Source organism: Moschus berezovskii, chromosome 9 (assembly GCF_049115385.1).
Source record: "Moschus berezovskii isolate FMDL1 chromosome 9, NW_MosBer_1.0, whole genome shotgun sequence".
NCBI lineage: Eukaryota > Metazoa > Chordata > Mammalia > Artiodactyla > Moschidae > Moschus > Moschus berezovskii.
The window spans coordinates 110,522,543-110,540,036 of NC_142468.1; the positions used below are offsets into that span (position 1 = coordinate 110,522,543).

Below are 17,494 nucleotides of genomic sequence, written 5' to 3' on the forward strand. Positions count from 1 at the left end.
GCTGGATGGCATCACTGACTTGATGGACTTGAGTTTGAGTGAACTCCAGGAGTTGGTGATGGACAGGGAGGCCAGGTGTGCTGTGATTCATGGGGTTGCAAAGAGTCAGCGACTGAACTGAACTGAACTGATAATCTAATTGGAGAAACATGGATAAAATAAGAAGGCTGTCTTCTTTCGTTTTGGTCTGTTTTGCATAGTCTTGGGGGTCTTACAAGAGCAACTGTACATATTTTGGGGTTCTGGATAAGATTTTGTGCTTATGTGGTGGTTTACTCACTAAGTTATGTCCGACTCTTCCGACCCTGTGGACTGTGGCCCACCAGGCTCCTCTGTGCATGGGATTCTCCAGGCAAGAATACTGGAGTGGGTTGGCATTTCCTTCTCCAGGGGATCTTCCTATCCCAGAGTCTCCTGAATTGCATTTTTTCCTGAAACACAATTGCAATTGTGTTTATATATATATGAGTGTTTAAAACTTTCCTTATTATTTAATAAAAGCACCCCTGTTTTAGTTAAGTTTCTTCTTCTAATTCACTTATGTGGAAGAAGAAGCTTCTAATATAGTAGACGCCATTAAATAATTGAGAGCTTCCTCTGTGCCAGGCATTGTGCAGTGAACAAGGTTTATTTGGTTGCTGTCTTTAAGATGACAGGCAGGAAAGGACATGATTACACTGAAGTCTGATAGGTTTTGATAAGGTAGCCTAGGGTTCATTAGAAATAGTGAAGCGAGTAATCCCACTCCAATTTGAAATTAGATAAAAATCTTTGGAGGTAGAGTCTAGTGGGCCGTATTTGTCTGGACATAAGGGTAATAAAAGAATGTAGGAGATTAAAATAAGACTTCAGGGAAAAAAGTTTAACTTACAGAGAAGTAGAAAGAGTATTAAAACCAAATGTCATCATACCCTTTCTATGTATTTACCCATTGTTAACGTTTTGCCACATTTGCTTATTTCTAGGGATGTTTTGAAAAACATTCCTGAAATAGTACAGGCAGTGAATTGGAGGAATATCAGATTGGAAACCTAGTAAGATGCCGTTTCATTAATTTATGAGAGAGAAATGGAAACTTCTGATAGAAGTGAATAGAAGATATTAAATTTCAGTGATTTTTAGGAGGTAAACTTTGTTCTCGGAGAAGGCAATGGCAAGCCACTCCAGTACTCTTGCCTAGAAAATCCCATGGATGGAGGAGCCTGGTAGGCTGCAGTCCGTGGGGTCGCTAAGGGTCAGACACAACTGAGCGACTTCCCTTTCACTTTTCACTTGCACACATTGGAGAAGGAAATGGCAACCCACTCCAGTGATCTTGCCTGGAGAATCCCAGGGACGGGGGACCCTGGTGGGCTTCTGTCTATGGGGTCACACAGAGTTGGACACGACTGAAGTGACGCAGCAGCAACTTTGTTCTAACTTGATTGTCTGAGGAGAGGTAGAGGAAGGAGTCAAGGATGGTATGCAGGTTTCTGATGTGAGCGACTGAGTGGATGGGTGTGCCGTTCCATTTGTAGAAAAATAAAGGAGAGATTTTGTGGGGGTGTGACAGACACACCTTGAGACTATAGAGGGAAAGCTAGTAGTATGAGTTCTGGAACCACGCTCCTTGTGCCACCACCCCATCGTTGCCATTTGCCAGTCGTGCAACCTCGGACAAACAGTAGGGCTTTTCTGCGACTCTGTTTTTCCTTTTGTGAGTTGTGCATGGTCCTGTGACTTTTCTTTAGTGACTACTCAGGTTCAACACTTAACTGAGTATGTGCTAGTAGTACTTGCCTGAATATATACTTCATACCCCAGTGTATGGTGTAGATTGACTGTCCTGCACTTGCTTCTGGGTTCAGGTTTTGCTGGGGAGCTATATTCATAACTGGCAAAAGAATTTTGAATATTGCCAAGAAGAAACAAAGATAATGGCATCTGGTCCCATCACTTCATGGGAAATAGATGGGGAAACAGTGGAAACAGTGTCAGACTTTATTTTTTTGGGCTCCAAAATCACTGCGGATGCTGATTGCAGCCATGAAATTAAAAGACGCTTACTCCTTGGAAGGAAAGTTATGACCAACCTAGATAGTATGTTAAAAGGCAGAGACATTACTTTGCCAACAAAGGTCCGTCTAGTCAAGGCTATAGTTTTTCCTGTGGTCATGTATGGATGTGAGAGTTGGACTGTGAAGAAGGCTGATCGCCGAAGAATTGATGCTTTTGAGCTGTGGTGCTGGAGAAGACTCTTGAGTGTCCCTTGGACTGCAAGGAGATCCAACCAGTCCATTCTAAAGGAGGTCAATCCTGGGTGTTCATTGGAAGGACTGATGCTAAAGCTGAAAGTCCAATACTTTGGCCACCTCATGCGATGAGTTGACTCACTGGAAAAGACTCTGATGCTGGGAAGGATTGGGGGCGGGAGGAGAAGGGGATGACAGACAGTGAGATGGCTGGATGGCATCACTGACTTGATGGACATGAGTTTGAGTGAACTCCGGGAGTTGGTGATGGACAGGGAGGCCAGGCGTGCTGTGATTCGTGGGGTCGCAAAGAGTCGGACACGACTGAGCGACTGAACTGAACTGAAGACATTGATTAAAGTGATGGACCGTATTGTGGAGAGAAGAAAATAAAAGCCAGAGGGTGCTAATATGGAGACAGAAGAAAAGTCAAAAATAGATGTAGAATAGCCATATACTGTGACTACTTCAAAGACTGCTGTAGAAAATTATGGCCAAGATGTTTTATTCTAATCAAAGTACTGTATTAGTTCTGTTGATGGCAAGGTGCAGATTGCTGCTGTGGGAGTTGTCCCGAGAGGAAATTGATGTCATCTATGATAACAGAAGGATTTTGGATGGCAGTTACAGTGAAATGATTGTCTATAGTTAGAGTGTATTTTTCATGTTTTTGCAGAAATGTTAAAAAGAGTCTACTGAAGAATCACTGAATTGTTAAGAAAGGGGATATGTGTAATACAAGTAGACACGTGTGCTTAAAGCTTCTTTCATTCTTTATGTAATCAGTGTGATCTTCTGTCTTTCTCTTAGAAATGTTGGTAAGGCCCAGTAAGCCAAGATTGAAGATGCAAAATAATTTGGTTTGGTGGTTAAGAAAATAAGAGTAGTCAAATAATAATTTTAGTAAAAATTAAAAAATAATTATCATTACTCAGAGCATATCATAGGGTTTTTTGAGTTAAGTACATTGTCTCATTAAATAAAAGTGGTATATAACAACTCTCCACTCCAAAAAAAAACCCAAAAATCTTTCCACTCCATCGTTGGAATGAATTACTTTGTGTACTGTTGCATATGGAGGAGGATGGAAGAGTTGTCTTCAGTGAAGAAATTGATGTCATTTTGGATTGGGTTCTGTTATTTGCTAATTGTGTGGACTTGAGCAAGTACTTTTCATCATTAATCCCAAATATATCTTGGTCTGCAGTTGATTGGTTCATCAACTCACTCTTTTTATGGTGATTTTGGGGTAGGGGAAAAAAAATGGGTAAATGAAGAGTATAGATAATTTTCAAGATTATGTTTTGCTAATCTTTGTTATTTTTGAAGAAGTTGTTTAATGGGTAGAAAGATGAGATAAAACTTCTTTACGGAGACACTAATGCACTGTGAAATTGTTAGGAATGTTGTAGGGAGAAGGAAGAGAAAGGAAAAAGTCGAGATAAACGTCTTCCTCTTTGACACGTCCTCTTTGACACGTCCTCTTTAACACTGTTCGAAGTTACTTCTATTCCTGGGTTATTTTCATACTTTTTTCCCCTGTGGTTAAATTTTTAATGGGGAAAATATCCATTTATTTAAAAGATATAGTTAGATTAAAAGAAAAAATCTGTGGTGACTCCGAAACACATAAGGAATTTTTACTAAATATCTCAGGCCAGACTTTTAATGGGAAGCTTTCAGAATTATAGGAAGCTGGAGTCTTCCAAAATCCTTCCACAGAGCTTTATGGAATAGTTAATATTATATCCACATGATTTCCCCACTGCCTAATAAAAAGCAGAATATTTTTAACCTAGTGCTTGCGTATTTAATACAGTGTTGTTATAGATGGTTGCCTTTTTTGAGCTCTTTGAGAACCTTATTTCTTATTGCAGCTATAAAACCAAAGCATATTTTTAAACAGAAAAATGTACAGCTCATAAAATTAGTTTTCATAAAATGAATTTAATGTGATGTTTTTGTTTAACTCAGTAGTTAATGTGAATATAATGCTGACTTCTATGAGGATGTCGATGTGTGTGTACTACAAGTTTTCCCTGCACCTTTCTTTGCGTTATCTGTTACAAAACCTTCCTTTCTTACATTGACATAAAAATGAAAAGACAGAATTTGTAAGTTTTCACAGAGGACTTGAACACCCTTGAGAATGTCCTCCGTTTGAGAAACACTATCATAAATTATAATTTGCCCTACAGTTTTCATAATTAACAGTGTTGTAATGAGGCATTTGGTAGCATATGAGTATTGGAAGCCTGAGCATATACTTTGCAGGTTTAGGTTTTATTTACTTATAAAAAATTATTTTACTCTGCCCAATTTTGGAGAGACATACCCAGTTTCTTTTGAAACAGTCCATACTTTCCTTAATACTCATATTTACATTTCCCTATAGTCCTTAATAAATCTTCATCTTCAAAATGCTTTAAATTACAAAAGCCATACATAAACATAGCATAGAAAAATATTCAGCCCTGTAGAGTGGCATGCTTCATTCATCTCTAGTTCTGCTTCCCAGAGTTAGAGTTAGCTACTTCTGCTGCTTCTTTTTTGGTGGGGGAAGTGGGGCGGCTGAGAGGCTTATGGGACCTTAGTTCCTCAACCAGGGATTGGATCTGTACCCCCTGCCGTGGAAGCAGAATCCTAACCACTGTACTGCCAGGGAATCCCCATTTCTAGTTACTCTGATGGCTCCTGCCTCTTACTGTGTACTGTGCTTATATTTCTTGCTGTCAGTTTCAGTATCTGTTGAGTATCTATGATAAATGCGACACACTTAGTGATTGGAAGTGCTAACGTGGCCCTGAGTTTTTTGGTGTTAACTTAGGGTGCCAGAGTATGTGTATTCAAAGTTTACTTGATTTGTCCCTAGGCTAAATGCAGAAGTTAGAAATGTTTTTGTTCAGGAGAAAACAAATGTGAAAAGACAAGAAGGATACATTTAAGTGAGGTGAAGATGTGAGTAATTTTGTTTAAAATACAAAATTCATTTAAAAAGATCTCTTTCTGTGCGTATGTGCTTAAACTGTATTAAGGGAGAAAGTAAGTGACTTCCTTAACACATGGTGTACTCTTCAATCATTGTCCATTTCTGCTGCCTCAAGGTGAAGATGTGGAAAAAATTTTGGATGAATGGAAGGAATATAAAATGGGAGTGCCAACATATGGTGCAATTATTCTTGATGAGACACTTGAAAATGTGAGTGAGAGTAATGCAGAATTTTTAAGTGGAATGGTAATCAGCTGTTTTCATCCTAATGTTATAATGTTCTGAACTGAGGTTTTAAAAGTATACTTAGATTTTTAATGCTGCAAGGCCAAAGTTTGCATATTTTGTCTGCATTCTGTGTCTTAATAATTTATACCTGTTGCAGTATGGCCTATTGGAAAGGAACTTGATTGCTGAAGAGATCCTTTAAAATGGGCAGAATGCCTTTCTTCATAGTATAGCTGGCCTCCTGGAAGATAGTTAACAAGTAAAATTGTTGGTGATAACAGTTACCTGAAGTAAGGAGAAGCACTTCTGGCTTTTAGAAAAGAATATGGGAAAGGAGAGCAAATTTTATTTTTACCTCTTGGTTGTTTTGCAGGTACTACTGGTTCAGGGGTACCTAGCAAAATCAGGCTGGGGATTTCCAAAAGGGAAAGTGAATAAAGAAGAAGCTCCTCATGATTGTGCTGCTAGAGAGGTGAGTTACTGCAGCCTGAAACAGCAACATTTGGTGGTTGTGCTTTGAGTGTTGTTTTAGCTTTGGAGACTGGACTGGTTTGGATCATTTAATCCTGTTTCCAGAAATGGACTGCCTGTGTGGAGTAATATCTTTTATTATGTAACTGTTAATTGGTTTGTCCACCTCTATCATTTATTCTTCTATCATTTGTTTCATTTTCTTTCATTGTACATTTTTTATTTTATTATTTAACCTTTTTTGTAATATCTTTTCCACTTTTCTTTTTAGAATTGGATTAAATAAGTAGATTGGTTAAATATTTTGGCTCTTATAACCTTTGTTTTATGTTTAGAGTCTTGGCTTCCAGACAAATGCACAATTTCTGAGACATTTACATTTATTGGTAAAAACCCACTCTTGCTTCCCTCTGCCTGTAGGATGAAGTTTAATTCTTTAAGAGTTGAAACTCCCTCTCCTACCCCCAACACAAAACTTAGCCATTCCTAAATTTGTTTTTCTTTATTCTTAGTCAAAAGAATTTATTCTTTGTCCTCTGAATTGATTGATTTGTTTCATACACTAAGCTTTTGCTTATGTGATTTTCCTACCTGGAAAGGCCTCTCTTCTCCTGCCAATTCAAATCTTAACTGGGTATCTTTCTAGACGGAGGTCACTTTTTCCCCAAAAGACTGCCACAGACTAGCTGTCTGTACAGGGCCTTTGTTTCTTATTTGTAAAAGGAGGATGTTCACTCTTATTTAAATTGTTTATTTCAAAATGTAACCGGTTGGCTGTAGCCCATAGTAATACATTGTGATACATTGTATACAGTATTCTTATTTATCAGTTTACAACCTACACCTTGTCCTTGACATTTGAGAAGTTGAGCTATGAGGAAATATGATAAAATGGAAAGAAAACTGGACTAGGAGTTGAAAGGTTTTTGTTCCAGTATAGTTTTAGTATATGTTGCTCAATAGCCTAGAGAAACTGGGCAAATCTCTGTAAGATATAAAATTATTAGGACTCAACTCAAGGACTCCATTTCTAGAAGCAAGATATTCGTAACTAGAAGTGATATCTTTATAGAGTCTAAGCTGGTAGTGGTTGAATTTTGAGATTTTTTTCTGAAATGGCAGTATGGATTTTGTAGCATATTTTATTTGAATTTTATTTATTTTATTTGAATCTTTTTGTTTTGCTCAATGTTTTTCTGGAACAGTGTTCACTGCAGTGTTCACTGTTCGAGTATATTTATTAGTGAGGGGTAATAGTTAAATTTCTTAAAAATCACTAGTGGTTATTTACTGTAGAAAAAATATCAATGCTTATTTACTTTGGAGCAGGATTTTAAAAATGACTGAAAATGCTGCATTTTAAATTGAGTATGGAACAGCTTATCCGAGCAAGTATTTTGCAGCAACTTATAGCAAAGAAGTTTTCTGCCCACCCTTTAAAATTGAAAATGATTTAGGGAGCAGGTGAGGAAATGCCACATCCTTTAAGAGCTTTTCCTTTCTTTTCTGTAGATGGCAGGAGATGAAACGGTGCACTTAACAAGTCTTCCCTTTTATGTCTTCGGTTTTTGTAGTCATCTTGCTTATAAGGAAGGACAAAATGGGAGCCATACTGTCCTCCTTACTGGAGTTAATCCATACGTTTTATACATGGAGAGTAGACTTGTCCTGCAGTGGTGAGATAGTGGTCCAGGTCCAGAAAGAAACATTATATTAACTGCAGTAACAGAAATTTAGGCTAAATTAGGTAGTATGGGCTATCTTTATAATTGGATCTTTTTCGAGGAATCAAATACCTAATCTTGGAAGAAGGACCCTAGACCCAAGGGGTCTGCCTGCATCTACTGCTGGAACGCTCCATCTCATGAGTTTTATACACGATATTATAAAGAGTTGGGATGATGCAGAAATCGGGTATTTGGGATAAAAAGAGAAAGTTAACCTGTGAACCAGGACAGTTTTCACCTTGGTTTCTCTTTGTTCTCTGCTGTGGGATACTGAGATAAAAAGTTGTCCTGTCTGTGTGTGCTGATTCCAGTGGATCACCATAATTTGTAAGAAAGTAAAATTTATTCTTGGGGCCGGGGGACTGGGAGAATGGAGAATCCTGTAGGGGAAGATGCAGCCTTTATGGGATGTTATCTCTGTTTTTACAGATGGATAACTGAAACAGAACCGTTGAGTACTCAGTAAGCACAAAACAGAGATGCAAACCCTGATATTTGGGTTCTGGAGTTCATGTTCTTGGCTGCTATTTAATATAGGCAGTGAGGAATGTTTGTAAATTGGTGAGAATTTCTAAACACATACACAGATGTAAACAGAAGAAATTTGATTTTAAGTACATATATCTGTTTCCTGATAACACTTACTTCTCTTATTTGGACCAATATGAATTTCCCCCCTCCTCCCCTGTTCTAAAGATTTTGTCTTGCTCTGAGGAAAGCACAGGTGTACTTAGGAACCACAGTTGATTAATTTCGGGGAAAAAATGTTCCTTTTGATAATAAGAATTAATCCTAACTTCTAACTTTTCTGATCTAAATAATAGCCTCTTTTAGCCGATAAAGGAACTTTTTAGAAGAGACTTTAATTTCTGTTATTTTAAGGGCTAGAATTTTTAAAGGCAAATCTTTTGACTTTTGTTCCTTTTAAGTGAATGCTTTTCTCATAAAGAACAGATTTTGGAATTAAGGTGTAGCATTGCTGTATTAATCCACTCAGGCTGCCATAACAAAATACTGCAGACTGGGTGGCATAAGCAGTAGACGTTTATTTTTTACTCCTCTGGAGGTTGGGAAGTCTAAGAGCAAGCTGCCTGTTGATGGACTTCCTGGTGAAGGCTCTCACTGTGGCCTGCAGTCAGCTGCCTTTCCCCTGCTCACGTGGCCTTCCCTGGCTGACTGAGAGCCCAGAGCGCTAGCTTGCAGGTGTCTCCTCTTCTTAAAGGGCACTGGTCCTGTCGGATTGGAGACCCACCTGCATGACCTCATGTAACCTGCACCTCCTCCTCACAGGCCGTATCTCCAAGTGCAGTCATATTGGGAGTTAGGCCTTCCTAAGGATTTTAGAAGGTTCATTCTGCAGTAGTTGCTATTTTTGAGAGTTGAAAGTAGTCAGCCAGCCCACCTAGAGTTGCAGTGTATCCTTCTGCCACTTGGTGGTACTGCAGCATAATAGAAGCAACACTGACGGAGGGGGAGAGCCCAGTGTCTTAGTTGAAAACCAGATTGTTACTCCATTTATAGGAGTTTATGTTAATATTACACTTTTCATTTTCACTTGTATTAATATATATGGAGAAGTTTTGTCTTAATTTTTAGCTATCATTATGCTTAGGCTGATGTGTTAAGCACTTTTTCTCTTGGTTTTACCATGTTTTTTTCCCTCTGGTTTCTACCATGGGTTTTATTTTAGGTTGCTTAATAACTTTTAATCTTCTTTATTGTAATTGTATTAGTGTTATTTTGTCATGTATGAGTGTGTAGAAGTGTTTATTTTGCTGCAGCAGAATCTGACACCTCCTATAAGGGCTGTGTGTGTGGGCTGGGCTGAAGAAGCAGTGGCAAGCAGGCCGCTCAGGGAGAAACTGAATAATCGTCAGTAGAAAGCGAATGGCCATCCTCATTGGTAGTTTCCAGTCTTCTCTTTGATCACTTGGTTCACTTTTGTTAATTGGGTTATTTCTGAACACTTATTCAATAGTGAAGTAGATGTAGGATAGAGATGTGAAAAATGTTCTCTAGGTTTTATTGAAAAGTTGTATTAAGATAATTTTAGTATATTTTTGTTATCAATTGTGGTGAAACAACACCTGTTTTTGAGAACATGGAATACTTGGCAGTTCACATGCGGTTTCGAGATTTCATGTTGCTGCTTATTATTTGGCTGAACAGCATTTTATTATAATGACACTTACTTTAATGTGCCCTTATATGATGTAATCTTGATACAATTTGTACAGAGGAATTACTGGTTTATTCTACCACTTGTAGGCTTATAGGACATAGATTTTAGGCAGAGGATTTCATTGTCTATGCTGGTGTTCGTTGGGTAGCCATTTTTTTACTCTTATGTAGAGATTTTTATCTGGTATCTTTTGAGATGTTAATCCTATTCCATGTGCCAGGAATGTTAACTCTGAATTATCATACAGGAATGGATTTGATTCACAGAAGGTTTGGTATTAAAAATTGGTTTTAAGTTTTATTTTTTTAATTGGTGGAAGATTGCATTACAATTTTGAATTGGTTTCTGCTGTACAGTAATGCAAATCAGTTGTGTGTGTGTGTATCTGTGTATGTGTGTGTGTGTGTGTATGTATGTATATATATACCTTTCCTCCTGAGCCTCCCCACCCATCCCCAGCCATGAGATGACCCCTCCAGTTCATCATGGAGCACTCGGCGGGGCTTCCTGTGTTACTTAGCAACTTCCCACTACCTGTTTTATGTATGATATTGTGTATATAGGATTTCCCTGGTAGCTCATATGGTAAAGAATCTGCCTGCAGTGCAGGATGCCCAGGTTTGATGCCTGCCTGGGTCAGGAAGATCCCCTGGAGAAGGAAATGGCAACCCACCCCAGTATTCTTGCCTGGAGAATCCTATGGACAGAGGAGCCTGGCGGGCTGCAGTCCATAGGGTCGCAGAGTCGGACACAACTGCGCGACTGACACTACACTATTGTATATAATTTGTCCCACGCTCACCTTCCCCCACTGTGTCCACAGTCCCTTCTCTAGTATGTCCACTAGTACCATTTTTCCAGATTGCGTATATATGCGTTAACATGCGATACTTGTTTTTCTCTTTCTGACTTGCTTGACTCTTAACAGGGTCTGGGTTCATCCAGCTCACTGCAGCTGGCTCAAGGTCATTCCTTTACGGCTGGGCAGTACCCGCTGTGGAAGTGCACCACAGCTGCTCCATCCGTTCCTGTTGCTAGCCGTCCAGGCTGCGTCCATGTCCTGGCTGTTGGCAGGAGAGCTGCCGTGAACGTGGGATGCGTGTGTATCTAGCATTGCGGTTTTCTCAGGGCTGGAGTAGTGGCCCAGGAGTGGGATTGCTGGCTCATATGGTTATTTTATTCCTAGTGTTTTAAGGATGCTCCGTACTGTTTGCACAGTGGCTGTATTAGTTTACATTCCCACCAGTGCGGGAGGGTTCCCTTTTCTCCACACCCTCTCCAGCATTTGCTGTTGGTAGATTTTTTTTGATGATGGCCATTCTGACTGGTGTGAGGCGAGAATCTCATAGTTTTGATATGCATTTCTCTAATAATGTGCGATATTGAGCCTATCTTCATGTGTTTACTGGCCATCTGTATGTCTTTGGGTTCTGCCCATTTTTTGACTATTCTTTTTTTTTTTCGATAGTGAACTGTATGAGCTGTTTATATATTTTGGATATTAACCCTTTACTGGTTTTACATTTGTTATCTGTACATATAAGTGAGCTATTAAAATTTTTTCCTGGTAAATGCTTGTTGAGAATGAGTACCTAATTTTAGAGGTGAACCAGTCTTTATCACTTTTAGAATTAAGAAGTCTTGCATTGTATTGTGTTTATTCTAAGTATGGTTGTACAGGGGTTCAAAGCTGCCTTCGTTACATTACACTAATGGCCTTATGTTGTACCATTTCTTCTCATTATAATTCTTCAGCTATAGCTGTTCTCAGCTATCTGGAGTATCTTTTTCTTCTTGTTGGTCTTATAAACTTCTAGTCATCTTTCAAGTCATGGCCCAGATGTATCCACAGGCTAGGACCCTGCCTATGACAGCCTTCCAGGTGACCACCCCAGCTTATACCTCATACCTGACCTGTGCCCAGGGCTGAGTTGATGTTCAGTCGCTCACTTGTGTCCCAACTTTTTGTGACCGCGTGGACTGAAGCCCACCAGGCTCCTCTGTCCTTGGGATTTTTCCAGGCAAGAATACTAGAGTGGGTTGCCATTTCCTTCTGCAGGCATCTTCCTGGACTGGGGATCAAACTGGCGTCTCCTGCATGGGCAGTTGGGAAGCCCATCAGGGCTGAGGTAGGCATCCTGATTCTGTACTCCCATGGCACCCACCTACTTTCTGCAGTTATCATTTCTTTTTAAGATGGAGCTCTTGAAAGAGCAGTGCTTGCTTTATTCATTTCTGAAATCAGTGCCTAGGATAGGATAGTACCTATCACTTACTAAACCCACAGGATATATTTGAATGAGTACACTAAAATAACCTTACCATTAATTATATGTTACTCTTTAAAATTGTGTTAAGGTTATAGTAAGAATAATATAAAGAATAGATTCACCTGTTAATATTTTGCCTTGTTTGCTTTATTACTTTTGATACATATGGGTATATGGTTTTTATTGTTATTGCTAAATAATTTAGGAGTAAATTGTAGACATAATGCCCCTTAACCACTATTACTGCATGTATCAATAAATTTAAAGAACTAGAAAGTTCTCTTATTTAATCACAGTGTAATTATCAGATTCAGGAATGGGTATGATAGGTTCTTTTAACTAACGGATAATTCAGTATTCACATTTACTAGTTGATCCATTATGGTCCTTTTCTGCAGTTTCTACCCCTTCTTCCGTACAGGATCCTATCCAGGCTTATGCAATGTGTTTGCATTTAATTGTTGTTTTGCAGTCTTTAATCTGAAAGGCTGTTAGTCTTTCAATGTTTGTTTTGTTAAGCATGTATTCAGTTAGATTCTGTTTGTAACAAATAGGGTCTGCTTACAAGGAACTTAGATTATACAATTTTATCATAGCTTTTAATTATTATACAGACATATGTGACTGGTAGGTATTCTAATTTCTGATTATAAGATATTCAAAGAAGAGTTAAAGAGAATAACTGTAAAACTAGAATTAAGAACCATGTAAAAATTATGTTTTAAGCTTTTTTTGTTGACGGTAAGAGCATAAAATAAACTTAGGTTATTCATTTTTATGTATGTACATGCCTGTGAAACCACCATCCAGGTCAAAGAATATTTTCAGCAGCTCAGAAGATTCTCTGCTGCCCCTTCTTTTTTTCATTTTGGCTGTATTGGGTCTTGGCTGTGGCCTGGGCTCCTTGTTGCTGTGCAAGGGCTTTCTCTAGTTAGGTGAGTGAGGGCTTTCTCCTGTTGCAGAGCACGGCCTCTGGGGCTTTTGAGCTTCGGTGATTGCAACTCCTGGGCTCTGCAGTGCCAGCTTGGTAGTTGTGGCACATGGGCCCAGCTGCTGCATGTCATGTGGAACCTTCCCTAACCAGGGATCCAACCTGCATCCCCTGCATTGGTAGGCAGACTCCAACCACTGGACCACCAGGGAAGTCCTCCTGCCCCTTCTCATCAGTGCCTACTTTTCCCTCATTTCCTGGAAGGAACCACTGTTTTGACTTTTCTGTTACCATCGATTATTTTAGCCTGTTCTGAGCTTCATATAATTAGGATTTTGCAAGATAGTCAAGGCTATGGTTTTTCCTGTGGTCATGAATGGATGTGAGAGTTGGACTGTGAAGAAAGCTGATCGCTGAAGAATTGATGCTTTTGAACTGTGGTGCTGGAGAAGACTCTTGAGAGTCCCTTGGACTGCAAGGAGATCCAACCAGTCCATTTTAAAGGAGGTCAATCCTGGGTGTTCACTGGAGGGACTGATGCTAAAGCTGAAACTGCAATACTTTGGCGACCTCATGCGACGAGTTGACTCACTGGAAAAGACTCTGATGCTGGGAAAGGTTGGGGGCAGGAGGAGAAGGGGATGACAGAGAATGAGATGGCTGGATGGCATCACTAACTCTATGGACATGAGTTTGAGTGAACTCTGGGAGTTGGTGATGGACAGGGAGGCCTGGCGTGCTGTGATTCATGGGGTCGCAGAGAGTCGGACACGACTGAGCGACTGGACTGAACTGAACTGAATAGCTGTTCTTTGTGTTTTATATCTCTGTCTCAGTGCAATGCTTGTGAGATCCATCTGTGTTACTGTGTATATTAGCAGCTGGTTCTTTTTAGTTGCTCTTTGTAATATTGCAGTGTACAAATATACCACAGTTGTTTATCCATTCTCTTGTGTATTGGATTGTATCCAGCTTTTGGCTATTAAGGATAAAACTGGTATAAGTATGCTGGTACATGTCCTTTGAGGAAAATAAGCCTTTATTTCTCTAAGAATGGAATTATTGAGTCATAGGGAAGTTGCCAGTGGTTTTCCAGGTGGTTGAACCCATTTACATTCCTACCACCTGCATATGAGAGTTCTTCTTGTCCTTGCCTACACGTAGAATTACCGACTTTAAAATCTTTATCCCATGTTCATGGATTCTGAGAATTAATATTGTTAAAATGTCATTACTGCCAAAAACCATCTCTAGATTCAGTGTGATCCCTATCAAGATTTCAGTGGCCTTATTTTTACAGAATTAGAAAAAAAAATCTAAAATGTATATAGAATCACACAAGACTCTGAATAACCAAAGCAATCCTAAGAAGAACAAAGTGGAAGGTATCACACTTCCTGCTTTCATGCTATACCATAAAGCTGTAGTCATTAAATGGTAATGGCAGTGGTACAAAAACAGATCAATGAAACAGATCTGAAACAAAAACAGATCAATGACAAATGAAACAGATCAAAGAATTGAGATCCCAGAAATAAACCCACAATGAAAAAAAGAGAGTCTCTTCAGTTAATGATGCTGAGGAAATTGAATACTCCCATGTAACAGAATGAAACTAGACCCCTGTCTGACACCACTCACAGAAGTTAGCTTGAAGTGCGTGCACGACTTAAATGTAAGACTTGAAACCATGAAACTTCTAGAAGAAAACAGGATAAAAACTCCTTAATGTGGCTCTTGGCAATGACTTTTTGAATATGACACCAAAAGCACAAGCACCAAAATAAGCAAGACTACATCGACCCAAAAATGAGAAACGAGAGTAGAAAGCCTATGGAATGGGAGAAAATACTTGCAAACCATACACTTAGTAAGGAGTGAAATGTCTGAAAATGTATAACAAGCAAACCATATAGTTGATAAGGAGTTAATGTCTAAAAATTTATAATAAGAACTTATACAACTCAGTAGCAAATAATTCAATTAAAAAAATGGGGAAAAGACCTGAATGTACATTTTTCTGAAGAGGATAGAGAAACAGCTAATAAGTGTATGAAAAGATGCTCCACATCACTAGATTATTCAGTTCAGTTCAGTCGCTTAGTCATGTCCGACTCTTTGCAACCCCATGAGGGGTTCTGTGAGGTCCTTCCTCACAGAAACTGGACTGAGCTCTGGCACGCCAGGCCTCCCTGTCCATCACCAACTCCCGGAGTTCATTCAAACTCATGTCCATCGAGTCGGTGATGCCATCCAGCCATCTCATCCTCTGTCGTCCCCTTCTCCTCCTGCCCCCAATCCCTCCCAGCATAAGGGTCTTTTCCAGTGAGTCAGCTCTTCGCGTTACGTGGCCAAAGTATTGGAGTTTCAGCCTCAGCATCAGTCCTTCCAATGAACACCCAGGACCAATCTCCTTTAGGATGGACTGGTTGGACCTCCTTGCAGTCCAAGGGACTCTCAAGAGTGTTCTCCAGCACCACAGTTCAAAAGCATCAATTCTTTGGCACTCAGCGTTCTTTATAGCCCAACTCTCACATCCATACATGACTACTGGAAAAACTGTAGCTTTGACTAGACGGACCTTTGTTGGCAAAGTAATGTCTCTGCTTTTTAATATGCTGTCTAGGTTGGTCATAACTTTTCTTCCAAGGAACAAGCATCTTTTAATTTCATGGCTGCAGTCACCATCTGCAGTGATTCTGGAGCCCAAAAAAATAAAGTCTGACACTGTTTCCCTGTCTATTTCCCATGAAGTGATGGGACCAGATGCCATGATCTTAGTTCTCTGAATGTTGAGCTTTAAGCCAACTTTTTCACTCTCCTCTTTCAGTTTCATCAAGAGGCTTTTTAGTTCCTCTTCACTTTCTGCCATAAGGGTGGTGTGATCTGCATATCTGAGGTTATTGATATTTCTCCCGGCAATCTTGATTCCAGCTTGTGCTTCTTCCAGCCCAGTGTTTCTCATGATGTACTCTGCATATAAGTTAAATAAGCAGGGTGACAATATACAGCTTTGACGTACTCCTTTTCCTATTTGGAACCAGTCTGTTGTTCCATGTCCAGTTATAACTGTTGCTTCCTGACCTGCATACAGGTTTCTCGAGAGGCAGGTCGGGTGGTCTGGTATTCCCATCTCTTTCAGAATTTTCCACAGTTTATTGTGATCCACACAGTCAAAAGGCATTGGCATAGTCAATGAAGCAGAAATAGATGGTTTTTCTGGAACTCTTGCTTTTTCCATGATCCAGCAGATGTTGGCAATTTGATCTCTGGTTCCTCTGCCTTTTCTAAAACCAGCTTGAACATCTGGAAATTCATGGTTCACATACTGTTGAAGACTGGCTTGGAGAATTTTAAGCATTCCTTTACTAGCGTGTGAGATGAGTGCAATTGTCTGGTAGTTCGAACATTCTTTGGCATTGCCTTTCTTTGGGATTGGAATGAAAACTGATCTTTTCCAGTCCTGTGGCCACTGCTGAGTTTTCCAAATTTGCTGGCCTATTGAGTGTAGAACTTTCACAGCATCATCTTTTAGGATTTGAAATAGCTCGACTGGAATTCCATCACCTCCACTAGCTTTGTTCGTAGTGTTGATTTCTAAGGCCCCCTTGACTTCACATTCCAGGATGTCTGACTCTAGGTGAGTGATCACACCATCGTGATTATCTGGGTCGTGAGGATCTTTTTTGTACAGTTCTTCTGTGTATTCTTGCCACATCTTCTTAATCTCTTCTGCTTCTGTTAGGTCCATACCATTTCTGTCCTTTATCGAGCCCATCTTTGTATGAAATTTTCCCTTGGCATCTCTCATTTACTTGAAGAGATTTCTAGTCTTTCCCATTCTGTTGTTTTTCTCTGTTTCTTTGCGTTGATCACTGAGGAAGGCTTTCTTATCTCTCCTTGCTATTCTTTGGAATTCTGCATTCACATGGGTATATCTTTCCTTTTCTCCTTTGCTTTTCGCTTCTCTTCTTTTCACAACTATTTGTAAGGCCTCCTCAGACAGCCATTTTGCTTTTTTGCATTTCTTTTCCATGGGGATGGTCTTGATCCCTGTCTCCTGTACAATGTCACTAACCTCCTTCCATAGTTCATCAGGCACTCTGTCCATCAGATCTAGTCCCTTAAATCTATTTCTCACTTCCACTGTATAATCATAAGGGATTTGATTTATGTCATATCTGAATGGTCTAGTTGTTTTCCCTACTTTCTTCAATTTCAGTCTGAATTTGGCAATAAGGAGTTCATGATCTGAGCCACAGTCAGCTCCTGGTGTTGTTTTTCCTCGCTGTATAGAGCTTCTCCATCTTTGGCTGCAAGGAATATAATCAGTCTGATTTCAGTGTTGACCTTCTGGTGACTATTAGGCAAATACAAATCAAAACCATAGTGGATATCTCTCATGCCTGTTAGAATGTCTGCCTTCAAAAAGATGAATGTGGAGAAAAGGGGTCCCTTGTTTACT

General features: G+C 39.6%; 1 protein-coding gene across 2 annotated transcripts in view; it reads left to right on the forward strand.

The window, feature by feature from the left end:
• The window catches only part of DCP2 (decapping mRNA 2), a 58,780-nt gene that overhangs the window by 15,352 nt on the left and 25,934 nt on the right, over positions 1 to 17,494 (forward strand). For both annotated transcript variants that reach the window (XM_088840142.1, XM_088840143.1), the window contains exons 3-4: positions 5,303 to 5,430; positions 5,822 to 5,920. In XM_088840142.1, coding sequence (XP_088696268.1) covers positions 5,303 to 5,430; positions 5,822 to 5,920 — 227 coding nt within the window. The remainder of the gene's footprint in view (positions 1 to 5,302; positions 5,431 to 5,821; positions 5,921 to 17,494) is intronic.